Source organism: Bombina bombina, chromosome 12 (genome assembly GCF_027579735.1).
Source record: "Bombina bombina isolate aBomBom1 chromosome 12, aBomBom1.pri, whole genome shotgun sequence".
Classification (NCBI taxonomy): domain Eukaryota; kingdom Metazoa; phylum Chordata; class Amphibia; order Anura; family Bombinatoridae; genus Bombina; species Bombina bombina.
The window spans coordinates 145,058,070-145,078,255 of record NC_069510.1 but is presented as its reverse complement, the minus strand read 5'-3'; the positions used below and the strand labels follow the sequence as shown (position 1 = coordinate 145,078,255).

At 44.1% G+C, this 20,186-nt stretch overlaps 1 protein-coding gene across 2 annotated transcripts in view; it reads right to left on the bottom strand.

The window, feature by feature from the left end:
* AKNA (AT-hook transcription factor) overlaps nucleotides 1-20,186 on the bottom strand; it is a 203,982-nt gene that overhangs the window by 43,908 nt on the left and 139,888 nt on the right. Inside the window, exons 19-20 of one of the 2 annotated variants that reach the window (XM_053695755.1) lie at nucleotides 9,509-9,580; nucleotides 7,775-7,873 (exon numbers count right to left, since the gene is read on the bottom strand). In XM_053695755.1, coding sequence (XP_053551730.1) covers nucleotides 7,775-7,873; nucleotides 9,509-9,580 — 171 coding nt within the window. The remainder of the gene's footprint in view (nucleotides 1-7,774; nucleotides 7,874-9,508; nucleotides 9,581-20,186) is intronic. The other variant, XM_053695756.1, reaches the window with a different exon arrangement.

Genomic DNA, 20,186 nt, shown 5'->3' with positions numbered 1-20,186 from the left:
GAAAAATCATAGTCTGCCCCCTACCAGCTGTGCTGGAATGAGGGCCATACCTTCATGCGGACTTGGGGGCTGGTTTTGATTTTCTAAAAGGCTTGGATTTATTCCAGACTGGAGAAGGCTTCCAATTGGAAACCGTTCCTTTAGGGGAAGGGTCAGGCTTCTGTTCCTTATTCTGAAGAAAGGAACGAAAACGGTTAGCAGCCCTAAATTTACCCTTAGATTTTTTATCCTGAGGCAAAAAAGCTCCCTTCCCTCAGTGACAGTTGAAATTATAGAATCCAACTGAGAACCAAACAATTTATTACCTTGGAAAGAAAGAGATAGCAACGTTGACTTAGAAGTCATATCCGCATTCCAAGATTTAAGCCATAAAGCTCTTCTAGCTAAAATAGCTAAAGACATATACCTGACATCAATTCTAATGATATCAAAAATGGCATCACAAATGAAATTATTAGCATGTTGAAGTAGCTTAACAATGCTATACACATTATGATCTGGTACTTGTTGCGCTAAAGCCTCCAACCAAAAAGTTGAAGCTGCAGCAACATAAGCCAAAGAAATAGCAGGCCTAAGAAGATGACCTGAACATAAATAAGCCTTCCTTAGATAAGATTCAAGCTTCCTATCTAAAGGATCTTTAAAAGAAGTACTATCTGCCGTAGGAATAGTAGTACGTTTAGCAAGAGTAGAGATAGCCCCATCAACTTTGGGGATTTTTCCCAAAACTCCAATCCATCAGACGGCAAAGGGTACAGTCTCTTAAACCTTAAAGAAGGAGTAAATGAAGTACCCAAACTATTCCATTCCCTAGAAATTACATCTGAAATAGCATCAGGAACTGGAAAAACTTCTGGAATAACTACATGAGGTTTAAAAACCGAATTTAAACGTTTACTGGTTTTAATATCAAGAGGACTAGACTCCTCCATATCTAATGCAATCAACACCTCTTTTAATAAAGAACGAATAAACTCCATTTTAAATAAATATGAAGATTTGTCAGTGTCAATATTTGAGGCAGAATCTTCTGAACCAGATAGATCCTCATCAGAGATAGATAAATCAGAATGCTGGCGGTCATTTAAAAATTCATCTAATTTATGAGAAGTTTTAAAAGACCTTTTACGTTTATTAGAAGGGCCTTCTGAATAGAATTAGAAACAAATTCTCTCACATTAACAGGAATATCCTGAACATTAGATGTTGAAGGAACAACAACAGGTAATGGACTACTACTAATGGAAATATTGTCTGCTTTTGAAAGTTTATCATGACAACTAACACAAACTACAGCCGGAGGAACAGTTACCACAAGTTTACAACAGATGCACTTAGCTTTGGTAGAACCGACATCAGGCAGCAGCATTCCAGAAGTAGATTCTGATACAGGGTCAGATTGAGACATCTTGCAATATGTAATAGAAATAACAACATATAAAGAAAATTTATCAAATTCCTTAAATGACAGTTTCAGGAATGGGAAAAAATGCAAACAGAATAAGCCTCTGGAAACCAGAAGCAAAAAGAAACAAAGATTTAAATAATGTCAAAGAAATTGGCGCCAAGTATGACGTCCACAATTGACATTTTTTTTTTTTTGGCGTTAAAAACGTCTGCAACAAACACGAGCGTCATAGATGACGCAACTACGTGAAAACTCTCAGCGCCAACTAAGACGCCGGAAATGACGTCATTATGTCAACAAACGTAATTCTCGCGCCAAAAAAGTCTCGCGCCAAGAATGACGCAATAAATTATAGCATTTTTTGCTCCCGCGAGCCTAACAGCCCGCAATTTGGAAAGAAAAGTCAATTTGAAAAATTTTCAGGTAAGAAAAATTTTGATTCATATGCATTTCCCAAAATGAAACTGACAGTCTGTAAGAAGGAAATATACTCATTAACCTGAGTCATGGAAAATATAAGTATAAAACATATATTTAGAACTTTACATATAAAGTGCCAAACCATAGCTGAGAGTGTCATAAATAAAATAAGACATACTTACCAAAAGACACTCATCTACATAAAGTAGATAGCCAAACCAGTACTGAAATGAGAATCAGCAGAGGTAATGGTATATAAGAGTATATCGTCGATCTGAAAAGGGAGGTAGGAGATGAATCTCTACGACCGAAAACAGAGAACCTATGAAATAGATCCCCGATAGGATGACCATTGCATTCAATAGGCAATACTCCCTTCACATCCCTCTGTCATTCACTGCACTCTGAGAGGAAACCGGGCTTCAGCATGCTGCGAAGCGCATATCAACGTAGAAATCTAGCACAAACTTACTTCACCACCTCCATAGGAGGCAAAGTTTGTAAAAACTGAATGGTGGGTGTGGTGGGGGGTGTATTTATAGGCATTTTGAGGTTTGGGAAACTTTGCCCCTCCTGGTAGGAATGTATATCCCATACGTCACTAGCTCATGGACTTTTGCCAATTACATGAAAGAAACATCTTTTTAAATATAGGAGATGGAGAAAAAGGGATACCCGTTCTCTCCCACTCCTTAGCAATGATCTCAGAAGCTCGGTCTGGTACTGGAAAAACCTCTATCGAGGAAGGTACCTCAAAATATTTGTTTAGCTTACAGGATTTCTTAGGATTAACAACGACCGTGGAGTCGTTGTCGTCCAATGTAGCTAAAACCTCCTTAAGCAACAGACGGAGGTGTTGTAGCTTAAACCTGAAGGATACAACTTCAGTATCAGCAAGAAGAATTACACTGTCAGAATCTGAAATTTCACCTTCAGATGCTACTACGGTATCCTCCTCCTCCGGCTTCTGGAAGGGGGCATCTGAAATAGCAACAACTGCGTCAGAAACCTCGCTTACTGAATGTCTTATTTTCCTCTTACGTTTTCCCTGCAACATTGTAAAAGCAGACAATGCATCTGAAACTGCAGAAGACATGAGAGAAGCGATGTCCCTTAAAGTAACCCCAGCGGGAGCTTGAGAGGAAGCGCAGGGCTCTGCATGTGAGGGCGGTAAAATTTGGGACACTTGAGGAGAAAGCTGCGGCATATATTGAACCTTGTCATTAGACTCCTGGACAACATACGCTTTAGAAAATGTTGGCTCAGAAAAAAGTTTATCCCTATAATTTAAAGTCCTCTCAATAAATGAGGAACAGAAATGGATTGGTGATTCCACATTGGCATCAAAACACAAGGAACAAGTGACATTTTGCAAGGCCGCTTGGTCCATTCTGGCTCACAATGGTTCAATTATCAAATAAAAACCTTAAATTTATAATAAAACATTTTAAGTGAAAAAACGTTACTGTCTCTTTAAATTTAAAAGTGTAACTTTTTACCGGAACTTGCAAAAATACTAAATCAGCAAATTAATAGCAATATAGCACCTCTACACCTCAGCAGCTTTGCCGAGGTGCCTACCTGACTCGCTATACTGGAGCTATTCTGCCCTCTTTTATTTCAGAAGACGATCCGGAACTCAGCAGGAGAGGAATGTAGCCGTTCTCCATGCTTGACAGAGAATCATGCGTTTCTAGGCAGACCTTGAAGATCTCTATCCGTGATGTGTCTCACACTGAGGCGCAATGAATGTGGTGCACAACTCAGTTATGATCCGCCCATTGTGGGCGTCGCCATTAAGAAACCATCTCCCGGTCGGCATTTCTTTCTAAGTTAAACCGCCGGGAGATTTTAACCACCAGAGCCATCTTACAAAACCTTCTCTCCCAGCCCCAGTGCCTGCATCATAAGGCTGTCAAAAGTCCTCTCCAGACTAGGAGAGTTTACGTGTCCCACAACAATAAAGAGCCCCTTTTTTACTCTGAGCCCTTTATTTTGTCTATTATTGGTTTGAAATAGAGTGCTCGCTTTTTTCTGAGTGTATTTCCTGTTGCCCCAGAAATAATAAAGTCAGCACTAACCTCGTACATCTGCCTGACAGCAAGGCAGGTCACCAGGTTTGAGACGTCCTCTCCCTCACATCGACCTGTGGAGAAATGAAAGACTGAGTAATTTCACTCAGGCTTTAGGAGTTAGGGCAGCATAAAATACATGGGAGGCGCAGTGAGAATTATGTCCCACCAGTTCCTATTGCTCTAAAGCCACCACTGATCTACTGAAGAGACTGATATGGACTACGGCTACACCCCAGGACAAAGCAGCACAATCTTGCACCACTTTAAAAATAATAAACTCTTGATTGAACAATCTTTTCTAACACCTAACTTTACCACCTCCTTGCTCTTAACGTATGCAAAGAGAATGACTGGGGTGGGAGGGAAGGAAGGTGATATTTAACAGCTTTGCTGTGGTGCTCTTTGCCGCCTCCTGCTGAGCAGGAGTGATATTACCAATAGTAATTAAGATGATCCGTTGACTCATCGTGTCATTAAAAAGAAAAGCTGTTTAACTTAGGGCAATGCCCTACAAAAGGCCCTTTTAAGGGCTATTGGTAGTTTAGATTAAGGGGTGTTTTTATTTTGGGGGTTTGGTGGGTGGGGGGGGATTTACTGTTGTTAGGTGGAATTATTATTTGTTAAAGGTAAAAGAGCTGTTTAACTTAGGGCAATGCCCTACAAAAAGCCCTTTTAAGGGCTATTGGTAGTTTAGTATTAGATTAGGGGGTGTTTTTATTTTGGGGGGCCTTTTTATTTTCATAGGGATTAGAGTAAATTTTTTTGTTTTTTATCATTTGGTTTATTATTTTCTGTGATGTTAGACTTTTTTATTTTTTGTAATTTTAGATTAATTTAATCTTAGTTGGGGTTTTTTAAGTACTGTTAGGGTTTTTTATTTTAATTGTAATTTAGTATTTTATGTAAATAGGGATTAATTTAGGCAGTGTTAGGTTAGGGGGCTTAGTAATTAGTTATTTGCATTGTGGGGGGTTGGCGGTTTAGGGGTTAATAAATTATTTACTTTGCGATGTGGGGGTTTGATGGTTTAGGGGTTAATACATTTTTTTAGGTAGATCGCGATGTGGGTGAATGGCAGATTAAGGGGTTAATAGTTTAATTAGGCATATTGCGCTGTGGGGAATTGTCGGTTTAGGGGTTAATACTTGTATTATTAGTTGCGATGTGGGGGGATTGCGAATATAGTGGTTTTTATGTGTCGGGTTTATTTTTGGGAGGCGGGTTAGACTTTTACATGAGATTTAAAAAAAAATTTCTTTCTTATGCACCGGCAGTTTCTAAAGTCACTGGACGACTCCAGGAAATGTGTATTTAAGCATATTTCTGGACATCGCTAGTTTATCGACTTACGACAGGGTTTATGTGATTCCCCGATGTGCGAGGTGAAATTAAGGGCGGCACGGATTTCAGCAGTTGTGCTGAAGCCTGCGCCACATATGTAATCTCGCCCAAGGTTTTTGATAAATATCTGCGACTTTTACATTTTTACTTCATGTGATCTGTCGCAAATGCGCTTGTGAATTTTTAGGCGCATTGCTTCACACTGATAAATTTTGCCCTCATTATATGAGTCCTATCACAGAGTGCTACCTAGGCTGGATATAGTGGTATGTGCAATGTGTCTCGCGGTATTCTCCAGCTACATCTGTCCCTGCTATTGCACACGCATAACTGCGTAAGTGGTTGGGAACGCGACCAGATGTAATTATTATACACACAAGTGACTGAAATACGGAGGAGGGTTGGCTGAATTACAGATAAATTATATTTGAACAGGCACAGGTTTTTAGGAGGGCAGTTACTGGAGCATTAATGAAGAGGACTTTTATAAAGATGATTTTGTTACAAACTAATAGTAAATGATTTCCCTATAAAATGATTAATTAAAGTGATGGTAAACTCTCCCTTTATAAAATCAGATCAGGAATCTTAGTGATATTTCAGATGAAGTTTATTTCATCAGTTGTAATGAAGATGCTATAACTTACTTTTTAATATAGATATGAAATACAAATATTACATTTTATTATTTTTTGTGAGCTAACGTTTTGAATTGTTGTCCAATCAGCGCTCTCCCCATATGGCACTTTTGTTGTAGCTAGAGCACTGATTGGATTGGATTGAGAATTCAAACTGTTAGCTCACAGAAAAATTGACTTTTAAAGTGGGCGGCAGAGCTTGGGGTATTTGAATTTCACATCTATATTAAAAAACTGAATTAAACTCCATCTAAAATATCACTACCATTCCGTGTTTGATTTTATAAAGGGAGAGTTTACCATCACTTTAAGTAACATACACTGCGTCACTATTTATTTGCCTGCTTTTGCTGTAACATACCACTGAATAGTGTACTTGTTTTTACTCCTTACAGATAGAATACAGCATCCTTAAAGTGAAGGGCAATTTTAGGCTAATGGACTACTGCAATTTACTTAATAACATATCTGCAGTCTAGTGGAGGGGAGGAGTCATTGCGATTCCTCCCGTCCACCACTTCCTTATTCAGCACTAGTGACGTAGCGGACGGTCCCACACGCTCTCTACGTCAGTCAAAAGCTAGTGCACAAGATTTTAAAGAGACTGCGCATGCGTATGTTCCCCGGAATCGCGCATGCGTACAAATTTCTTATAGCGCGATCATTGTGAGTGACGATATGCATCAAAATAAGAAGGAAGCGGAAAACGCATGCGCGTCTCATGCACGAGCCGGAGAGGTAAATGACACTATTTAGGGTGTAACGGGGGGGGGGACGGAGATTGAAGAATTGAATCTTCCAATTCTGTCAATCAATATAGGCAAGAGGGCGGGCGGGTGGACGAAAAAAGTACAACGGAGGCTAAATAAAAGGTAAAATAACAAGATTTATTAAAAATTGAGGCTAAATGATGAATGAACGTCAACCTTATTTTGAATCAACTGCTGAACGGCATGAGCGACTCACCTGGACTTGACCTTCACTTTAAATGGACAGGGTATTGTAAAATTTCATCCCTTTAAAGTGCTTCCAATGATTCATTTTACAGAAATCAGCCTCCCAGTGGGGGTGTTATAGAGATAGGTACTAAAATGTTAATTTTAAATTTCTCTCTCTATGACCCCGATTGTCTGTAGAGATTCTATAAGATGCCTCCTCAGTATTATGAAACCCCTGAGAGATAGTTTTACAGGCATATTTTTTCCCTTGGGAACTGTGTATCTCATTAAGGGGAGTTCAGTGGTTCTTAAGGAGAAAAACTTACTTTACAAAATAGGTCTCCGTAAAATAAGCTGATGATTTCTCTCCATGCCGGCGAGTTTTTGAGAATCAGGCCCTTAGTATTGGTCTTTGTGTATATGGTGAGAAATAACATAAGGAGGTCAGCTGAGTCTGCAAGTTCAGCCCATTTTAATGGCTTGTGGTTTTAATGAGCAAAAACATCTATTTCAAATGCAAAAATAATCTTAAAAGGAACAATTTGTCATACATTTAATACTCTGCAGCTTTTATGTTTTTAATTGATGCGATCTGTCATGTCACTGGAAACACATTAACGTTTTACAGTACACTTTAAGTTTGGAGACATTTACCTGAACCTGCAACAGGCTACACACTAACTGATTAACTCAGAGCACAGGCTCATTTACAGTATATCTACCCTTAACTTGCTACAGAAACAGAGGGCAAGAACCAGGCTTTTTAAACAGGTGCATCCTTGAATTTGCAATACATTGCTTGAAAGTTAACAAAGGTTATTAATAAAATTATTAAGTAATAATAAATAAAAATGATTCATTGCAGACGTCACAAACGCATACGAGAACAGATATTAATATAGGAATTCCAGTAGATTAGAACAAAGGTCAGAGAGAAACACAAAATGATCTCACCGTTTCTGCGAGCAGATGCTGCATTTTCATGACACACATCACAAGGCGGAGGTACAGGGGAAATATTGTCACCTTCCTGCAAGATTCCTGCGGTCCCTGCTGAAAATAAGCAATGTCTTATGTAAGGAAAGGAAAAGGAGGGGGTCATCGGATAGGGGAGAGTGGTACATGAGGCGTTAAAATGAAGAAATAGAGGAAATTAGAACAAAATTACAGATAGACGCATGAAGATGATAGAAAATGAGTTGCCACAAGCAGTGGCAGTTTCCAGCTTCCAATAAATAGGGGAGGGACACAATAGGGTCACAGGTGAGTGCAGGTTTTGAAGGTGGGTGGTCTGGGGGCATTACTGGCGAGTAGGGATGTGATTGGGTGTCATGGTGATAGCTGGGATGACTTCCATGGCCCCTCCCCCTTAGCAATGTGGGGGTGCAATATGTAAGATTGGGGGTGTTCTTAATTACAACCAAAGGGCAGCTTTTCACAAAGCACAAGGACGTTACTATAGTGATCTATTTGATCCCCTCATCATTGCAGGTTGGTGAGAGCTCACGGCATTGTAATGCATTAAACTGTCACAGCCTCTTGAGTACGTTTATCTTATCTCATTTGCTGTAGCCAGTTAGAGAAAGATATAAACTAGCTCCTGCTCATACCCAGCAATCCTGTGCAGCATGTAGCAGGGTCAGGACAGTAAAAAACTATACTTTTCAGATTTAAATTACATTAAATATCCCCATCTACTAAGCCCCTAGCTCTGACACTAAGGCCCCAACTAAAACTGACCCATACCTAAACTTTCCCTTGCCATGCTCTGCATTTTCTCTGGTATCTCTGTTCTTATGCAGTCATTTTTTATTTCTATAGGTTGATTTCAAATCGTCCAGTAGGAACAGCTGCTGATCCTATTGGTTGGTTTATCAATTAAAACCCAGCCAGTAGAAATGACTTGCCTCCTATTGGTTGGTTTATCAATTAAAACCCAGCCAGTAGAAATGACTTGCCTCCTATTGGTTGGTTTATCAATTAAAACCCAGCCAGTAGAAATGACTTGCCTCCTATTGGTTGGTTTATCAATTAAAACCCAGCCAGTAGAAATGACTTGCCTCCTATTGGTTGGTTTATCAATTAAAACCCATCCAATAGAAATGACTTGCCTCCTATTGGTTGGTTTATCAATTAAAACCCAGCCAGTAGAAATGACTTGCCTCCTATTGGTTGGTTTATCAATTAAAACCCATCCAATAGAAATGACTTGCCTCCTATTGGTTGGTTTATCAATTAAAACCCAGCCAGTAGAAATGACTTGCCTCCTATTGGTTGGTTTGTATTTTTACCAGTGGGGGTTGTACCATTTAGTGTTCTGGTGGTTAGGGGTTAATAGAGCTTAGGTTATTTTTGCATGGGGGGGGGGGGGGTCTAGTGATTAGGAGAATAATAATGGCTAAGGTATTTTTGAACTGGGAGTTTGGCGGTTTAGGGGTTAATATTGTGACAGGGGTAGCAGTAAGGACATTTTGTTTACTATTTTCTTTTTTGTGCCATCTAGAAATTGAGAAGGTTGAAGCTGCTGCTCACTGCTCTAGAAATTATTGCAAAAAAAATAACTACTTGGGGGATGTCAGAGGTAATTATGGGGGTAGATTCAGGAGTGCAGAATATAGCTGTGCAGAAGGAGCAGATATGTGGCACACTGTGGGACACTTAGTGCATATGTTTGACAGTGAGCTGTACCTGGGTTCCTAGCACTACGGCACAGTGGGCATGGGGCTGGCACAGGAGGATCCGGGGCATGGTATGAAGTACCTGAGAAAGAAGTATTAGTGAGATGCCAACAAAACTAACAAATGCCATACTGCCTACCTGTAACCATCACTGCCCACCTGTAAACCATCATTGCCCACCTGTGACCATCATTGCCCACCTGTAACCATCACTACCTACCTGTAAACCATCACTGCCTACCTGTAAACCATCACTGCCTACCTGTAACCATCACTGCCCACCTGTAACCATCACTGCCCACCTGTAACCATCATTGCCCACCTGTAACCATCATTGCCCACCTGTAAACCATCACTACCTACCTGTAACCATCACTGCCTACCTGTAAACCATCACTGCCTACCTGTAAACCATCACTGCCTAACCGTAAACCATCACTGCCTACCTGTAAACCATCACTGCCTACCTACCTGTAAACCATCACTACATATCTGTAAACCATCACTGCCTACCTGTAAACCATCACTGCCTACCTGTAATCATCACTACCTATCTGTAAACCATCTCTGCCTACCTGTATATCTGTAAACCATCACTACTACCTGTAAACCATCACTGCCTACCTGTAATCATCACTGTCCACTTGTAATCATCACTGACCACCTGTAACCATCACTGCCTACCTGTAAACCATCACTGACTACTTGTAAACCATCACTACCTGTAACCATCACTACCTATCTGTAAATTATCACTACCTACCTGTAAACCACTGCCCACCTGTAACCATCACTGCCCACCTGTAACCATCACTGCCCACCTGTAACCATCATTGCCCACCTGTAACCATCATTGCCCACCTGTAAACCATCACTACCTACCTGTAACCATCACTACCTACCTGTAAACCATCACTGCCTACCTGTAAACCATCACTGCCTACCTGTAAACCATCACTGCCTAACCGTAAACCATCACTGCCTACCTGTAAACCATCACTGCCTACCTACCTGTAAACCATCACTACATATCTGTAAACCATCACTGCCTACCTGTAAACCATCACTGCCTACCTGTAATCATCACTACCTATCTGTAAACCATCTCTGCCTACCTGTATATCTGTAAACCATCACTACTACCTGTAAACCATCACTGCCTACCTGTAATCATCACTGTCCACTTGTAATCATCACTGACCACCTGTAACCATCACTGCCTACCTGTAAACCATCACTGACTACTTGTAAACCATCACTACCTGTAACCATCACTACCTATCTGTAAATTATCACTACCTACCTGTAAACCATCACTACCTACCTGTAAACCATCACTACCTACCTGTAAACCATCACTACCTACCTGTAAACCATCACTACATATCTGTAAACCATCACTGTCTACCTGTAAACCACACTACATATCTATAAACCATCATTACATATCTGTAAACCATCACTGCCTACCTGTAAACAATCACTGCCTACTTGTAAACTATCACTGCCTACATGTAACATCACTGCCTACCTTTAACCATTACTGCCTACTTGTAAACTATCACTGCCCACCTTTAACCATCACTACCTACCTGTAAACCATCACTGCCTACCTGTAACCATCACTGCCTACCTGTAAACCATCACTGCCTAACCGTAAACCATCACTGCCTACCTGTAAACCATCACTGCCTACCTACCTGTAAACCATCACTACATATCTGTAAACCATCACTGCCTACCTGTAAACCATCACTGCCTACCTGTAATCATCACTACCTATCTGTAAACCATCTCTGCCTACCTGTAACCATCATTACCTATCTGTAAACCATCACTACTACCTGTAAACCATCACTGCCTACCTGTAATCATCACTGTCCACTTGTAATCATCACTGACCACCTGTAACCATCACTGCCTACCTGTAAACCATCACTGACTACTTGTAAACCATCACTACCTGTAACCATCACTACCTATCTGTAAATTATCACTACCTACCTGTAAACCATCACTGCCTACCTGTAAACCATCACTACCTGTAAACCATCACTACATATCTGTAAACCATCACTGTCTACCTGTAAACCACACTACATATCTATAAACCATCATTACATATCTGTAAACCATCACTGCCTACCTGTAAACAATCACTGCCTACTTGTAAACTATCACTGCCTACATGTAACATCACTGCCTACCTTTAACCATTACTGCCTACTTGTAAACTATCACTGCCCACCTTTAACCATCACTGCCTACCTGTAAATCATCATTGCCTGCCTGTAAATATCACTGCCTACTCATAACCATCACTGCCTACCTGTACCCATCACTGCCCACCTGTAAACCATCACGCTTAAATGTAAACCATCACTAACTGTAAACCATCACTGCCTACGTGTAACCCATCACTGCCTACCTGTAAACCATCAATGACTAACTGTAAACCATCACTGCCCACCTGTAACCATCACTGCCTACCTGTAACCACCCTCCGCCACCTGTAACCATCACTGCCTACCTGTAAACATCACTGCCTACCTGTAAACCATCACTGCCTACCTTTAACCATCACTGCCTACTTGTAAACTATTACTGCCTACATGTAACATCACTGCCTACCTTTAACCATTACTGCCTACCTGTAAACCATCACTGCCCACCTTTAAATCATCACTGCCTGTCTGTAACCATCACTGTCTACCTGTAAATATCACTGCCTACCCATAACCATCACTGCCTACCTGTACCCATCACGCTTACCTTTAAATCATCACTGCCTGTCTGTAACCATCACTGTCTACCTGTAAATATCACTGCCTACCCATAACCATCACTGCCTACCTGTAACCCATCACTGCCTACCTATAACCCATCACTGCCTACCTGTAAACCATCAATGACTAACTGTAAACCATCACTGCCCACCTGTAACCAGCACTGCCTACCTGTAACCATCCTCCACCACCTGTAACCATCACTGCCTACCTGTAAACCATCACTGCCTACCTGTAAACCATCACTTTCTACCTGTAAACCATCACTTTCTACCTGTAAACCATCACTGTCTACCTGTAACCACCCTCTACCTATCTGTAACCATCCTCTGCCTACCTATAACCACCCTCTGCCTATCTGTAACCATCCTCTACCTATCTGTAACCATCCTCTACCTATCTGTAACCATCTCTGTCAACATGTAACCATCACTGCCTACCTGTAAACCATCACTGCCTACCTGTAAACCATCACTGCCTACCTGTAAACCATCTCTGCCTACCTGTAAACCATCACTGCCCACCTGTGAACCATCACTGCCCACCTGTGAACCATCACTGCCTACCTGTAACCATCACTGCCTACCTGTAAACCACCACTGCCTACCTGTAACCACCCTTTGCCACCTGTAGCCATCACTGTCTACCTGTAATATCACTGCCTACCTGTAACCACCCTCTGCCTACCTGTAACCACCACTGTCTACCTGTAAACCACCACTGCCTACCTGTAACCACCACTGCCTACCTGTAACAATCTCTGCCTACCTGTAAACCATCACTGCCTACCTGTAAACCATCACTGTCTACCTGTAACCATCACTGCCTACCTGTAAACCATCACTGCCTACCTGTAATATCTCTGCCTACCTGTAACCACCCTCTGCCTACTTGTAACCACCCTCTGCCTACCTGTAACCATCACTGTCTGCCTGTAAACCATCACTGCCTACCTGTAAACCACCACTGCCTACCTGTAACCACCACTGCCTACCTGTAACCACCACTGCCTATCTGTAAACCATCACTGTCTACCTGTAAACCATCACTGCCTACCTGTAATATCACTGCCTACCTGTAATATCACTGCCTACCTGTAATATCACTGCCTACCTGTAACCACCCTCTGCCTACCTGTAACCATCACTGTCTACCTGTAAACCATTACTTCCTACCTGTAAACCACCACTGCCTACCTGTAACCACCACTGCCTACCTGTAAACCATCACTGCCTACCTGTAAACCATCACTGCCTACCTGTTACCATCACTGCCTACCTGTAAAACATCACTGCCTACCTGTAATCAACCTCTGCGTAACCACCCTCTGCCTATCTGTAAACAACCTCTGTCTACCTGTAACCATCCTCTGCCTACCTGTAACCACCTTCTGCCTACCTGTAACCACCCTCTGCCTACCTGTAACCACCCTCTGCCTACCTGTAACCACCCTCTGCCTACCTGTAACCACCCTCTGCCTACCTGCAACCACCCTCTGCCTACCTGCAACCACCCTCTGCCTATCTGCAACCACCCTCTGCCTATCTGCAACCACCCTCTGCCTACCTGTAACCACCATCTGCCTATCTGTAACCGACCTCTGTCTACCTGTAACCATCCTCTGCCTATCTGTAACCATCCTCTGCCTATCTGTAACCACCCTCTGCCTATCTGTAACCATCCTATGCCTATCTGTAACCACCCTCTGCCTATCTGTAACCACCCTCTGCCTTCCTGTAAACCATCACTGCCTACCTGCAACCACCCTTTGCCACCTGTAGCCATCACTGTGTACCTGTAATATCACTGCCTACCTGTAACCACCCTCTGCCTACCTGTAACCATCACTGTCTACCTGTAAACCACCACTGCCTACCTGTAAACCACCACTGCCTACCTGTAACCATCACTGCCTACCTGTAAACCATCACTGCCTACCTTTAACCATCACTGCCTACTTGTAAACTATTACTGCCTACATGTAACATCACTGCCTACCTTTAACCATTACTGCCTACCTGTAAACCATCACTGCCCACCTTTAAATCATCACTGCCTGCCTGTAACCATCACTGTCTACCTGTAAATATCACTGCCTACCCATAACCATCACTGCCTACCTGTACCCATCACTGCCCACCTGTAAACCATCACGCTTACCTGTAAACCATCACTGACTACCTATAACCCATCACTGCTTACCTTTAAACCATCAATGACTAACTGTAAACCATCACTGCCCACCTGTAACCAGCACTGCCTACCTGTAACCACCCTCCGCCACCTGTAACCATCACTGCCTACCTGTAAACCTCACTTTCTACCTGTAAACCATCACTGTCTACCTGTAACCACCCTCTACCTATCTGTAACCACCCTCTGCCTATCTGTAACCACCCTCTGCCTATCTGTAACCACCCTCTGCCTATCTGTAACCATCCTCTACCTATCTGTAACCATCTCTGCCTACATGTAACCATCACTGCCTACCTGTAAACCAACACTGCCTACCTGTAAACCATCACTGCCCACCTGTGAACCATCACTGCCTACCTGTAACCATCACTGCCTACCTGTAAACCATCACTGCCTACCTGTAACCACCCTTTGCCACCTGTAGCCATCACTGTCTACCTGTAATATCACTGCCTACCTGTAACCACCCTCTGCCTACCTGTAACCACCACTGTCTACCTGTAAACCACCACTGCCTACCTGTAACCACCACTGCCTACCTGTAAACCATCACTGCCTACCTGTAAACCATCACTGCCTACCTGTAACCATCACTGCCTACCTGTAAACCATCACTGCCTACCTGTAAACCATCACTGCCTACCTGTAATATCACTGCCTACCTGTAACCACCCTCTGCCTACCTGTAACCATCACTGTCTGTCTACCTGTAAACCATCACTGCCTACCTGTAACCACCACTGCCTACCTGTAACCACCACTGCCTACCTGTAACCACCACTGCCTATCTGTAAACCATCACTGTCTACCTGTAAACCATCACCGCCTACCTGTAATATCACTGCCTACCTGTAACCACCCTCTGCCTACCTGTAACCACCCTCTGCCTACCTGTAAACCATCACTGCCTACCTGTAAACCACCACTGCCTACCTGTAACCACCACTGCCTACCTGTAACCATCACTGCCTACCTGTAACCATCACTGCCTACCTGTAAACCATCACTGCCTATATGTTACCATCACTGCCTACCTGTAAAACATCACTGCCTACCTGTAACCAACCTCTGCCTACCTGTAATCAACCTCTGCGTAACCACCCTCTGCCTATCTGTAAACAACCTCTGTCTACCTGTAACCATCCTCTGCCTACCTGTAACCACCCTCTGCCTATCTGCAACCACCCTCTGCCTATCTGCAACCACCCTCTGCCTATCTGCAACCACCCACTGCCTATCTGCAACCACCCACTGCCTACCTGTAACCACCCACTGCCTACCTGTAACCACCATCTGCCTATCTGTAACCGACCTCTGTCTACCTGTAACCATCCTTTGCCTATCTGTAACCATCCTTTGCCTATCTGTAACCATCCTCTGCCTAGCTGTAACCACCCTCTGCCTATCTGCAACCATTCTCTGCGTATCTGTAACCATCCTCTGCCTATCTGTAACCACCCTCTGCCTATCTGTAACCACCCTCTGCCTTCCTGTAACCACCCTCTGCCTTCCTGTAACCACCCTCTGCCTTCCTGTAACCACCATCTGTCTACCTGTAACCACCATCCCCTATCTGTAACCATCATCTGTCTACCTGTAACCATCATTGCCTACCTGTAAACCATATCTCCCTACCTGTAAACCATCACTGCCTACCTGTAACCACCCTTTGCCACCTGTAGCCATCACTGTCTACCTGTAATATCACTGCCTACCTGTAACCACCCTCTGCCTACCTGTAACCATCACTGTCTACCTGTAAACCATCACTGCCTACCTGTAAACCACCACTGCCTACCTGTAAACCACCACTGCCTACCTGTACCCATCACTGCCCACCTGTAAACCATCACGCTTACCTGTAAACCATCACTGACTACCTATAACCCATCACTGCTTACCTTTAAACCATCAATGACTAACTGTAAACCATCACTGCCCACCTGTAACCAGCACTGCCTACCTGTAACCACCCTCCGCCACCTGTAACCATTACTGCCTACCTGTAAACCTCACTTTCTACCTGTAAACCATCACTGTCTACCTGTAACCACCCTCTACCTATCTGTAACCACCCTCTGCCTATCTGTAACCACCCTCTGCCTATCTGTAACCACCCTCTGCCTATCTGTAACCATCCTCTACCTATCTGTAACCATCTCTGCCTACATGTAACCATCACTGCCTACCTGTAAACCATCACTGCCTACCTGTAAACCATCACTGCCTACCTGTAAACCATCACTGCCTACCTGTAACCACCCTCTGCCTACCTGTAACCATCACTGTCTGTCTACCTGTAAACCATCACTGCCTACCTGTAACCACCACTGCCTACCTGTAACCACCACTGCCTACCTGTAACCACCACTGCCTATCTGTAAACCATCACTGTCTACCTGTAAACCATCACCGCCTACCTGTAATATCACTGCCTACCTGTAACCACCCTCTGCCTACCTGTAACCACCCTCTGCCTACCTGTAAACCATCACTGCCTACCTGTAAACCACCACTGCCTACCTGTAACCACCACTGCCTACCTGTAACCATCACTGCCTACCTGTAACCATCACTGCCTACCTGTAAACCATCACTGCCTATCTGTTACCATCACTGCCTACCTGTAAAACATCACTGCCTACCTGTAACCAACCTCTGCCTACCTGTAATCAACCTCTGCGTAACCACCCTCTGCCTATCTGTAAACAACCTCTGTCTACCTGTAACCATCCTCTGCCTACCTGTAACCACCCTCTGCCTATCTGCAACCACCCTCTGCCTATCTGCAACCACCCTCTGCCTATCTGCAACCACCCTCTGCCTATCTGCAACCACCCTCTGCCTATCTGTAACCACCCACTGCCTACCTGTAACCACCATCTGCCTATCTGTAACCGACCTCTGTCTACCTGTAACCATCCTTTGCCTATCTGTAACCACCCTCTGCCTATCTGCAACCATCCTCTGCCTATCTGTAACCATCCTCTGCCTATCTGTAACCATCCTCTGCCTATCTGTAACCACCCTCTGCCTATCTGTAACCACCCTCTGCCTTCCTGTAACCATCATTGCCTACCTGTAAACCATATCTCCCTACCTGTAAACCATCACTGCCTACCTGTAACCACCCTTTGCCACCTGTAGCCATCACTGTCTACCTGTAATATCACTGCCTACCTGTAACCACCCTCTGCCTACCTGTAACCATCACTGTCTACCTGTAAACCATCACTGCCTACCTGTAAACCACCACTGCCTACCTGTAACCATCACTGCCTACCTGTAACCATCACTGCCTACCTGTACCCATCACTGCCCACCTGTAAACCATCACGCTTACCTGTAAACCATCACTGACTACCTATAACCCATCACTGCTTACCTTTAAACCATCAATGACTAACTGTAAACCATCACTGCCCACCTGTAACCAGCACTGCCTACCTGTAACCACCCTCCGCCACCTGTAACCATCACTGCCTACCTGTAAACCTCACTTTCTACCTGTAAACCATCACTGTCTACCTGTAACCACCCTCTACCTATCTGTAACCACCCTCTGCCTATCTGTAACCAGCCTCTGCCTATCTGTAACCACCCTCTGCCTATCTGTAACCACCCTCTGCCTATCTGTAACCATCCTCTACCTATCTGTAACCATCCTCTACCTATCTGTAACCATCTCTGCCTACATGTAACCATCACTGCCTACCTGTAAACCAACACTGCCTACCTGTAAACCATCACTGCCCACCTGTGAACCATCACTGCCTACCTGTAACCATCACTGCCTACCTGTAAACCATCACTGCCTACCTGTAACCACCCTTTGCCACCTGTAGCCATCACTGTCTACCTGTAATATCACTGCCTACCTGTAACCACCCTCTGCCTACCTGTAACCACCACTGTCTACCTGTAAACCACCACTGCCTACCTGTAACCACCACTGCCTACCTGTAACAATCACTGCCTACCTGTAAACCATCACTGTCTACCTGTAAACCATCACTGCCTACCTGTAACCATCACTGCCTACCTGTAAACCATCACTGCCTACCTGTAAACCATCACTGCCTACCTGTAATATCACTGCCTACCTGTAACCACCCTCTGCCTACCTGTAACCATCACTGTCTGTCTACCTGTAAACCATCACTGCCTACCTGTAACCACCACTGCCTACCTGTAACCACCACTGCCTACCTGTAACCACCACTGCCTACCTGTAACCACCACTGCCTATCTGTAAACCATCACTGTCTACCTGTAAACCATCACCGCCTACCTGTAATATCACTGCCTACCTGTAACCACCCTCTGCCTACCTGTAACCACCCTCTGCCTACCTGTAAACCATCACTGCCTACCTGTAAACCACCACTGCCTACCTGTAACCACCACTGCCTACCTGTAACCATCACTGCCTACCTGTAACCATCACTGCCTACCTGTAAACCATCACTGCCTATCTGTTACCATCACTGCCTACCTGTAAAACATCACTGCCTACCTGTAACCAACCTCTGCCTACCTGTAATCAACCTCTGCGTAACCACCCTCTGCCTATCTGTAAACAACCTCTGTCTACCTGTAACCATCCTCTGCCTACCTGTAACCACCCTCTGCCTATCTGCAACCACCCTCTGCCTATCTGCAACCACCCTCTGCCTATCTGCAACCACCCTCTGCCTATCTGCAACCACCCTCTGCCTATCTGCAACCACCCTCTGCCTATCTGTAACCACCCACTGCCTACCTGTAACCACCATCTGCCTATCTGTAACCGACCTCTGTCTACCTGTAACCATCCTTTGCCTATCTGTAACCATCCTCTGCCTAGCTGTAACCATCCTCTGCCTAGCTGTAACCACCCTCTGCCTATCTGCAACCATCCTCTGCCTATCTGTAACCATCCTCTGCCTATCTGTAACCACCCTCTGCCTATCTGTAACCACCCTCTGCCTTCCTGTAACCACCCTCTGCCTTCCTGTAACCACCCTCTGCCTTCCTGTAACCACCATCTGTCTACCTGTAACCACCATCCCCTATCTGTAACCATCATCTGTCTACCTGTAACCATCATTGCCTACCTGTAAACCATATCTCCCTACCTGTAAACCATCACTGCCTACCTGTAACCACCCTTTGCCACCTGTAGCCATCACTGTCTACCTGTAATATCACTGCCTACCTGTAACCACCCTCTGCCTACCTGTAACCATCACTGTCTACCTGTAAACCATCACTGCCTACCTGTAAACCACCACTGCCTACCTGTAAACCATCACTGCCTACCTGTAAACCATCACTGTCTACCTGTAACCATCACTGCCTACCTGTAATATCACTGCCTACCTGTAATATCACTGCCTATCTGTAACCGCCCTCTGCCTTCCTGTAACCACCCTCTGCCTTCCTGTAACCACCATCTGTCTACCTGTAACCATCCTCTGCCTATCTGTAACCACCCTCTGCCTATCTGTAACCATCCTCTGCCTATCTGTAACCACCCTCTGCCTATCTGTAACCACCCTCTGCCTTCCTGTAACCACCCTCTGCCTTCCTGTAACCACCATCTGTCTACCTGTAACCACCATCCCCTATCTGTAACCCTCATCTGTCTACCTGTAACTATCATTGCCTACCTGTAAACCATATCTCCCTATATGTAACCATCATCTGCCTACCTGTAACCATCCC